General features: G+C 37.4%; 2 protein-coding genes across 4 annotated transcripts in view; one reads left to right on the forward strand and one right to left on the reverse strand.

Moving 5' to 3' along the window:
* LOC106142379 (rhomboid-related protein 2) overlaps positions 1-4,157 on the forward strand; it is a 97,001-nt gene extending 92,844 nt beyond the window's left edge. For both annotated transcript variants that reach the window (XM_013344119.2, XM_013344120.2), the window contains 3 exons: positions 533-718; positions 1,435-1,707; positions 2,422-4,157. In XM_013344119.2, the coding sequence (XP_013199573.1) occupies positions 533-718; positions 1,435-1,707; positions 2,422-2,661 (699 nt within the window). In that variant the 3' untranslated portion in view covers positions 2,662-4,157. The remainder of the gene's footprint in view (positions 1-532; positions 719-1,434; positions 1,708-2,421) is intronic.
* Positions 4,158-4,352: 195 nt separating this feature from the next.
* LOC106142388 (CDP-diacylglycerol--glycerol-3-phosphate 3-phosphatidyltransferase, mitochondrial) lies at positions 4,353-9,478 on the reverse strand. 2 transcript variants are annotated; one of them, XM_013344131.2, is made up of 8 exons: positions 9,375-9,478; positions 8,725-9,022; positions 8,323-8,478; positions 7,592-7,812; positions 7,182-7,252; positions 6,677-6,772; positions 5,511-5,637; positions 4,353-5,040 (listed from the first exon to the last, which is right to left on the reverse strand). In XM_013344131.2, exons 2-8 carry the CDS (start codon positions 8,858-8,860, stop codon positions 4,915-4,917), a joined length of 933 nt encoding a protein of 310 aa, XP_013199585.1. In that variant the 5' UTR covers positions 8,861-9,022; positions 9,375-9,478; the 3' UTR covers positions 4,353-4,914. The 2 variants fall into 2 exon arrangements, with proteins under 2 accessions (XP_013199585.1, XP_013199584.1); XM_013344130.2 differs by having other exon boundaries at positions 8,725-9,464.
* Positions 9,479-9,748: the final 270 nt, after the last annotated feature.

Here is a 9,748-nt window from a genome sequence, read left to right on the forward strand (position 1 = left end):
ATTAATTCATAAAACTGTAAAATGTGACGGTTACTCATGAATGTGACGCAAGCTGCAAGAAATCAATAGATTGAATTATATGTATCAATGGAAGCGCATAAGTTTAACGGAATTGAAATTTACGTAGAAAACTCACTTAAATGGGGTTGAAGAAGCAAAAATTTTTTTGTCTTTATTGTCTTTACCTTTTACACGGGATCGGGCTTCTTGGTAATGCAGGGCTTTTTTTTTCGAAATTAAAAGAATTCGTGAGCCTCGTGTTTTCAGGTCTCCCCTCGCAGCCGATAAAGAAAGAAAATACACTTTTCCTGATTATTACATTATCTCACCTCTCTTATAAGAGCTCGAATTTACCTGTTTTGATCATTCAGCAGCAGAATTGCCGCCGGATCTTCCTTCTGCATCTTAGTTTCGTATAACTTTAGAATTTTTGTCTGCCACAAATACCTGATTTGAGGTCTTCTCCTGGCAGTCAATAAAGCTGTTCCTAATTCAAACTTTTTTATTAACAAAAAAATATTATTTGTTACAGTTGGGAGTATTCGCATGGTACGCGTCGGGGTCGAGCGGTATGGCGGCGGCGGCGGCCCCGGTGCCGGTGGACTCGCCGCTCGTGTACCGGCCGGACCGGCGCCGGGAGTTCTGGCGATTCTTCACGTACAGCGTGGTGCACGCCGGCTGGCTCCATCTAGCCTTCAATCTTCTTGTTCAGCTTGCGGTAAGTCTTTGAAAGAACACTATTCCGCAAGTAGTAGGCACAAACTTGTTTGCTGAGATGAAACAGTCTCAATAAACAGCTGGATACTCTTTTCCTTTGAGTGTAAGTAGTTCAAAATTGGTTCAAAATCAGAAAAAGTACAAAGAAAGTCGCCTCGCTGGAAAATATTTATAGCGTGCAATCGAGTTACCTATTAAAGAAATTATTACATTATTTACCAGCTGTTGGAAGGCCAAAGCATGATTACAGACAATGCACGGAAATAAAAAATCGAAGCAACGAATTGGTTTTCAAGTAGAATACGTCATTACTCAATATCTTGTTATAGGTCAGATTCAGGTTACTTTAAGCCTTGCTTTAAAGTAGCAAACTTTATCTGGTAAATCATCCAACGAGGAATTGTGATAGGCAGCCTAGGTAGCCTACTTTAATTTGTTTATTATTAAAAAAATAATTTTGTTACAAAACAAATTTCAAAGGACATTAAATATAATTGACATACATACTACTTTTATTGGGTTTAGGGAGTGGAAAAACAGCTGCAAATTTAACCAGTAAAACACTACTATCAGATTGTTTCTTTTATAATTATCATCCATCCATCATAAGATCGATCATATTTTTGGCATCTTATCTCCTCAGTCCAACTGAGTCAAATTTTCTCAGTTGTTGACCGAATATAAAACCTTTACATTGTAATGTTCTATCGTTCACAGGTGGGTCTACCGCTGGAAATGGTGCACGGTGCGCTGCGTTGCGGGGCAGTCTACCTCGCCGGGGTCCTCGGGGGTTCTCTTGCGGCCTCAGTGTTGGACCCTGACGTGTGCCTCGCCGGGGCTTCGGGCGGGGTGTACGCGCTCCTCGCGGCGCACTTGGCCAACGCTCTGCTGAACTTCCACGCGATGCGGTACGGCGTGGTGCGACTGGTCGCAGCGTTGGCGGTCGCGTCGTGCGACGTCGGCTTCGCTATTCACGCTAGATACACGAAGGTAGGTGCTGCTACTTATAGGAAGTACATAATTGTCATATTGGTATTCGTAGCCCGTTTCAGTAACGCTATAAATATATATTGCATGTCATATAATAATAGACTGTGTATCTTAAGTTCTACTAATATTTTTATGCAGTATCGAAATAATTGTCCCTATTCCTTGCATCAATTCCGAAAGTAAAAGTGGAGTTGACACGATTGGTTTCTGTGTTCTTTTTTAAATAGAAATGTTCTTCGTTACATTACCTAGACATACCTAAATTCAATTAGAATAAAGTGCGTCATTCAATCCAAGAATATGACAATAAAAATTATTTCGGTGCGCTATTTGATGGTCATTGTCTATTCTATTATTGAAATGTATGTCATCGCAGCACAGACAGCTAGACGGATAAATTGGGTCGTTGTTACGGCTATTTGCCAAACAAACCGTCACCAGGTCATAAAAAGCGTGATCAAATAATGCTAATCAAAGTTCGACATCATTAAGATCATGTTTATAATGGGAATAAGAAATCAGATTTATTTATAACATTTAGTTTATAAGAATTAAAATAATAAGTAGTTTTATATGTCCAAGGAGTCTGAACTGAATCACAAATTTTAACTTTAAAGCTTCAACAGTAGGTAGCGCTAACAACCTGTGATCTAAGATTCTGAATAAGATGTTATCTGTCAACACTTGCCTAACGAGTGGTTTTCGTTGAAGCAGGAAGTGCCGCCGGTGTCGTACGCGGCGCACGTGGCGGGCGCGCTGGCCGGCCTCACCATCGGCCTGCTCGTGCTCAAGCACGCGCAGCAGCGGCTGTGGGAGCGCCTGCTGTGGTGGGCCGCGCTGGGCGCGTACGCCGCGTGCACGCTGTTCGCCGTCCTCTACAACGTGTTCAGCGGGCCCGTGGACGAGCTGCACTACATGCCGCCCGACCCCCCGCCCGACGTCGCCGGCTTCTGACCGCACAATGTGACCACTGCCAAACTACTGGACTTAGGCTTTGATCTACGCAACGCCTTTTCTGATCTCTAAGTTTTCTACTTTAGTTGTCCGTAGAATGTTGCACGACCAAAATCAAATCCAAATATTTCAATGTTAGTACACGGCGGATATTAACGTCTGATAGTCGAGTAGTCAAAGCGTAAGGCCAGATGTTCTCCGCAACCACTGCGACCTACCACGCCTAGTCAATTTACCTTAGTGTGATTCGCGTAAGTAGCGTTATAATAAGAGGAGGCTTAGAGCCAGTTTACACATCGTGTATCATGCCGAAGATGCATGAAGAAGATTTTTTAATCTTTACGGTTTCTCTTTATTGTGAATCTCGCGTCAATGGCTGCGGGAAGTATTGATTCTGCCTTGTTGTATTGTAGCATAAATGTATGCTGTTTCGTTTGTTTGAGGCCTCCTCGCGATACTTAATTGTTAAGTAGTATTAATTGTATTTAATAGGTGAACTATTTTTGTACCTACTGTCTGCGTCCGTAGTCTAGGATGATGGCGAAACCGCGACACAAACACAATATGTTCCGTGTGGACTGGCCCTTGGTTAGATGTTATATTGATATGATAATTGATCTGTTACTGATATTAACATTCAAAAATTTATACATTTTTACCCTTATTATTTTCTTCTTATTCTTCCTTTTATTTTTCTTTTCTTTCTGAATTTTTTTTATAAAAACTGCATTATATTTAAAACAAAACGAGATCAAAATGTAAAAATAAGTTGAGATAAAAACATAAAAAAACATTATTCCACGCTTGTTTTCTGCAAATGGCCGCCAGTAAACATTATTCGTTGATGATTGTTATTAAGGCGCCTGTAAACTTTCGTTTTGCTCTCAATCACTTTTGTATTTCGTAAATAATGTATCCTAAACTTTCTTCGAATAGCCTAATGGAATAAGTTCACTATAGTATTAATCAACATAACATCTAATTCAAGGGACAGTGTAGTTATGCCCAGCACACCAAAGATTAGGATAAATGTCATCCATGCTTAATGTTGGTTATCTTTCAGTTTATATTTGATACTGATTTGATTCAAAGAGAATTTTATTCAATGATTGCTCAGAACAATTACTATAAGTATGGCCTCAATATTGATTTTAACACGATTATTATAAGTAATGTTGTGGAAATTGCTCAATTGCAATTATTGTTTTAATTGTTAATGCTCAAAGTGATTTGCTTTCTGTGCGATTGATTTGATTCATAAAAAAATTGAATTATTTGATTATAAGTTGAAATGCATACTCGTCCTTACAGATTGGACCACGTCGTAATTTTAATCAGTTATTTCTGAAACTCACTAGAATAGATATTATATTGATAATGTGCCTGATTCCTATTATTGTAAATTTGATTGTATGTATACTTTAATTCTAATCAAATAATGTCACGACTGATTTTTGTATAAATTATTACAGAGTGTTTTTCATTAATTTATTTTAAATTAGTTTAAGTGTGAATCGAAATAATTATAATTATGCGATTATATGAATGAAAACTATGAATGATTATGATTAAAAGTGATTGGAAAACTATTGGGTTTTTTATTAATAGGTACATAAATATCCTAGTCTAGAAGCTTGCCTCATCTTTTAGTACTATAAATAAAAATAATAACAAACTAATTTTAAATAATCATTTAAATTTTAATAGATATCACATGATAAAATTCAACAATATTAATTTTAACTACTTACTCACTACCCAAGCAAAAACTTTTTATACATATAAATGCGAAATCTATTCATAAAAAATAATAATATTTGCCTCCCGCTCACACAATATTGTCGTATCGGTGTATTCGCACTAGTAGGGACACGCCATTTCTATCATTAGATCTGTATAACTAAAGACTGTATCCGAAAAGTAATTTTAGTTAAAATAGTATTGTTTACGCAAACAGCAACCCTCTTTCAATTATTTAACATACACCTCCACGTAAAAATCGTGAACTATTAGCAAAAATTATTCTTTTAGCTGATTATCAATATTGAGGTAGGAGACATTTTAAAATCCAAAAACAGATTTTAAACTTAATGTACATGTAATAGGGCCGTTACTTTATTGAGTTTTCATTCGATTCGGGCGGTAGGTTATGCTAATTCTGCGCTGTCGAATATTGCTGATGCGGCTTAGATAAGTGGTATCTAGTGTCTCCTAACTTGGTAGTACCCACTACCTAATAATAACTTAAATATTTTAAAAATATGTCCTAAAAAGGCCGACCGTGGCCCGAACCCATAACGGCGTCTCCCTATTTTGTAGTTCGCTGCCACACTCGGTCGCGTAATTGTGGAGCTTTGAGCATTCTTCATGAAGCCTTTCCTGGAACAATCGGAAGAAATTGAAATTGAATTACCTCTCTACTCTATAGTCTTCTTACTCTAATTAATTGCGAAATACGTTATAAGGGAATGTTGTGATGTGAAAGAAGATGTAGTTACAGGAATAGAAAAGGGTATGTTAAGATGGTTCGGTCATGTGGAGAGGATGAATGAAAGCAGGTTGACTAAGCAGATATACAAGGAGAGTGTGGAGGGAAAGTTCGGAGTGGGAAGACCTAGACGAACGTATCTTGATCAAATTAAGGACGTCCTGGTAAAGGGTCAGGACAAAAGTACCCGAAACCGACGAGCTTGTATGAAGAGAGTTATGAATGTGGATGAAGCGAAAGAAGTATGCAGAGATCGTGGCAAGTGGAAAGAGGTAGTCTCTGCCTACCCCTCCGGGAAAGAGGCGTGATTTTATGTATGTATGTATGCGTTATATGTATTGGAAGAAAAAGAGACAGCAACCTGTAGATCGCGCGAAGTGGTGAAGATAGCCGCCTGCGCCTCCAGGTCGCGGCGCGCGGAGCGCTCGCCGAGGTTGGCGGAGCCCACCACGGTGCACCACGGCACTGCGCTGCCCGCCGGGTAGTACCTGCGGCACACACACACCACCCTTGTCATACCCCTCATGGTTAACGCTGGCAACTAGTTAGACAAGGACACACGCCGTTCAAGCGACATCTTACGCGGCTCAATATCTCTTAGAAATTGCAACTTTATGCTTATGCTAAAAAATACCTACTTGATTGATTTTGACGAAAATTTGAGTGCATAGTGTGATAAATATAAACATAGTTCAGAGTAGAAATAAATTCACAATTCATACCTTATACAATTCATATTATAAAACTATATTGTATAAAGCAAAGTCGCTTCCCGTTTCGTTTGTCGCTCAGTAAAACTACACAATGGATATTGATGCAGTTTTTTTAGATAGTGTTTCAATAGGATATAGGTTAACCATGTATAAATAAATGCTACCCGAGCAAAGCTGGGGCGGGTCGCTAGTTTTTAATAAATTGAAATTAGATGTAATTTTTATCGACATTACAAATGAGATTAGTATGGCAAAATCAGCCTGATTATGTTGCACTAATTAATTGTTAACACCTTTTGCAACCACATTTACGCAAATAATTCGACACTGCCTGAAATTCCAAGTACCCCGGACCGGAGCCGGACTCTTAACTTTCCCTTGGGTCTGATGATCAACCAAATTTTATTTAAAGAGAACGAATAGCTAGCTATCGCTTTGAACATGCTTGCTTATTTACTGCCTGTACGCATGCGAGAGTTAAGTGTATGTTCTGTATATAAGTATAAGATTTTATATTGTTTCACCAAGACATAGTCTTGTAAAGTAATCATGTAGGTACCTAGCTATTTTTGTCTTTTCAGTTCTTGATAACGGTTCTGAGCATGTACCGACACTGAATCTTGCGAGCGCCGGTGTCAATGGCGGTTCTCGCCGCGCACGGGAATGGCGTTGCCACTTAAGTCTCTATTTGTATAACACCTATAAGTTTCTAACAGTCGGAAGTCAAATAACGGAAATAAAAGCCGTACATCCCAAAATTTTTTCAAAAACGAAAATTTCACGGCGAAAGCTAGTAAGACATAAAATTAATTACCATAGTCCTTTGGCATGAAATGTCCATCCAGGTCTTTCATACTCGAGCATTTTAATTCTGTCAGTCTGGTTTGAATCCAATATTCTTTGCCAAAACCTGCAACATAATATGTACATACATACATACATATGATCACGTCTATATCCCTTGCGGGGTAGACAGAGCCAACAGTCTTGAAAAGACTGAATGGCCACGTTCAGCTATTTGGCTTAATGATAGAACCGAGATTCAAATAGTGACAGGTTGCTAGCCCATCGCCTAAAAGAGGAATCCTAAGTTTATAAGCCTATCCCTTAGTCGCCTTTTACGACATCCATGGGAAAGAGATGGAGTGGTCCTATTCTTTTTTGTAATAGTGCCGGGAACCACACGGCAACATAATATGTTTTACTTATATTATCAATTTTTAATCAATAATTATAATATGGGGTTTTTTTTTTTCAAACATATTAACACATTGACATCCTTAAAAATATATGGCAACTTCCAAACTATTGCTACTTACTTTCGAGCTATCAAGGAATATGCATGTGGTATGCCTCCCGCTGGACCGGAAGCGCCGAGAAACCCATTAGCCTGAAAATGTGGAAATAAGAATTTGTAAAAGCTATCTTAAGACATTATGAGTTTTAATTCTTCTAATAAACCTTTTATTCGGTGATTTTATTCCGATCAGATAATTATAACATGGGATAAGATATAAGAGCGTCGGTGGTTACGGTACCCAATTGGATGCGTAATGCGCCTACGACAAATCTTAACTCGGTCTTGCAAGTAAGTAAGTACCTACAAATGACTCTGTATGAGTAATGCTAACAAATGCTCTTAAACACCTTAAGGGGTAACAATCAAATAAGAGTTCAGCAAAAGAAAATGTTTTCAAAAAAGGTAATAATGTTTATAAGTGACACTTACATTAGGATGTGCCATCAACAGGCTTATATTAGATTTACAATCCTTAAGCAGAGTGTTTGCATATTGCTCTGTTAAATTAAAATATCCTGTCGCTAATCTGAATGTCGAGTTTGGCGGTGCTGATGATAGTAGTTTCGTCGTCACTTGCTCGTCCTGTGTAATGTTGAACTCTCCCATTTGGATGAGCGGGAAGACCCAGGTGTCAGCCCTGTCCTTATCACCTAAAAAATTTTGAGCAATTTAAAATTCTAGTCTTCTTGACATGTCCCTCTAATAACAATCAAATATTCCCACTATAATATGTCAACTGTCCAAACTTGACTAAGAAAATATACAAAGAAACGTGTGGAAGGAAAGGTAAGTAAGTAACCACTGAGCTTGCATGAAGAGTTATTAATATGGATGTAACAAAAGAAGTATGCAGAGATCATGGCTACTCCTATGGGAAAAAAGCCTGATTTTATGTATGTTTGTATGTAATATCTGGTTGGCAGGACAGCATTGTTCTATTGTTTGTAAACCCCCACCGTCTCAAGCTATTGTTACATCAACCCACTTGGGTTTGTGGTCTGTTGAGTGTCTTCCAAGTAGCCCAAGACAGATAATGACCCAGTGGTAGCTCTACTCACAGATTGATAAAATTTCCTAGTGTTTTCTCTTCCGAAGTTTGTATAGAGTGGTATCAAAACACTCACACACACATAGTACAATTATTAACACAAATAACTCACCATCTGACTTTAATTTAGAATTTTGCGCAGCAATCCATTTCTCTATATGCTTCAGCACAACTTTATTCAATTCTTTCACCATCTGCTCCTTGGAATACTGGCTATTGCACACTGTACCATCCTTTAGACACTTTTTACTAAACTGACTAACTGCATCTAAAAACAAGTATACAACTATGTTTATTTAAATAAAAACATACTGTTTCTCAAGGTATTAATGTGGTAATAATTATTATATAATAAAATTGGAATTGTTTAATAAAGACAGTTATTGGTCCAGTGAAAAACAAAAACCACAGTTGAGAAATTATGAAAACCAACACATAAATATTATAAGTATACAAACTAAAAAGTGAAAGGTTAAACAAACTAAAAATCGGAAACAACTTACAGTCATCATACCTATGAGTTCACAGTAATAATTTGCAAGGTCTGCATCCACTATCTCAACATATCGATCTTGACGTTGATGGAAATAATCATTGGAACAGTTGGCACCACTCAAAATAACCGAGTCATCTGCTATATAGAGTTTCATGTGCTGGAGACCAACTAGTTCATTATACCGAGATGGTAAAGCTTTAGACCAAGATCCATATAAACGAGGCGTCTGGTACAAAGAAATATTACACTGCTCTGGTGCCACATCGAGGAATTCTTGTAATAATGTCTTTGAATTAATCTCTCCACGTGTTCCCCGCTGATAATCAAGAATAACACTGAATTTAATTTTTTTCTTTTGAAAAACATTTTGCTTTGTATCTTGGAATAACTGTTTTTCCATATCTCCTGTACCAATGTATAAGCTAGCAATAGACACCCGACGATTGGCATTTTTTAATCTTTCACACAATGTATCATAGAATTTTGCAGGATCTGATATTATATTTATTTTTGAAGCCTTAAGTGGAAAACATGGAGCTATACCGTACACCCAATTAAAATAGTGTAATTCAGCTGGTTTAAACCGCAAAGACAGGTTTCCATTAATGAACATCTTTGTGACTAGATTATAGTCTTATTTTTTTAGTAAATCAGGTGTTATTACCTACCAAAACAAATTTATTTTAAATTTAAATACCACCCTTTACAATAAATACTCCAAATTATTCTCACTGACACTGAGTGAAATGCCAAGTGAATGGCATTATGTATACTGACAACTGTAATGACACTGACTGACTTCTAACTTTCTATTACCTAAGTCGATACTGACAATGAAGAAGAAAAAAAAATTTGGAATCAATGAAATTTTTTTATATAAATGACATGAAGATTCTTCATGTCATGTCATCATTTATATATAAAGTTTTCTCTATCGACCTCAGATAAATTCACACACATATTTAAAATTATAAATAGTGTTTTAAATCTCTATCGCCCGAAAAATTGTCGAGGTTACTCGTGACCAGAGGGCTTGTCTTTA

Source organism: Amyelois transitella, chromosome 12 (genome assembly GCF_032362555.1).
Source record: "Amyelois transitella isolate CPQ chromosome 12, ilAmyTran1.1, whole genome shotgun sequence".
NCBI lineage: Eukaryota > Metazoa > Arthropoda > Insecta > Lepidoptera > Pyralidae > Amyelois > Amyelois transitella.

What these genes read in the sequence shown, in the direction of transcription:
- LOC106142388 (XM_013344130.2), bottom strand. Translation starts at nt 9,319, where the DNA reads ATGTTCATTAATGGAAACCTGTCTTTGCGGTTTAAACCAGCTGAATTA. An exon ending in TATTCCTTGATAGCTCGAAA is followed by an intron (nt 6,773 to 7,181) that starts GTAAGTAGCAAT and finishes ATTATGTTGCAG; the next exon opens with GTTTTGGCAAAGAATATTGG. An exon ending in CCACTTCGCGCGATCTACAG is followed by an intron (nt 5,041 to 5,510) that starts GTTGCTGTCTCT and finishes CGATTGTTCCAG; the next exon opens with GAAAGGCTTCATGAAGAATG.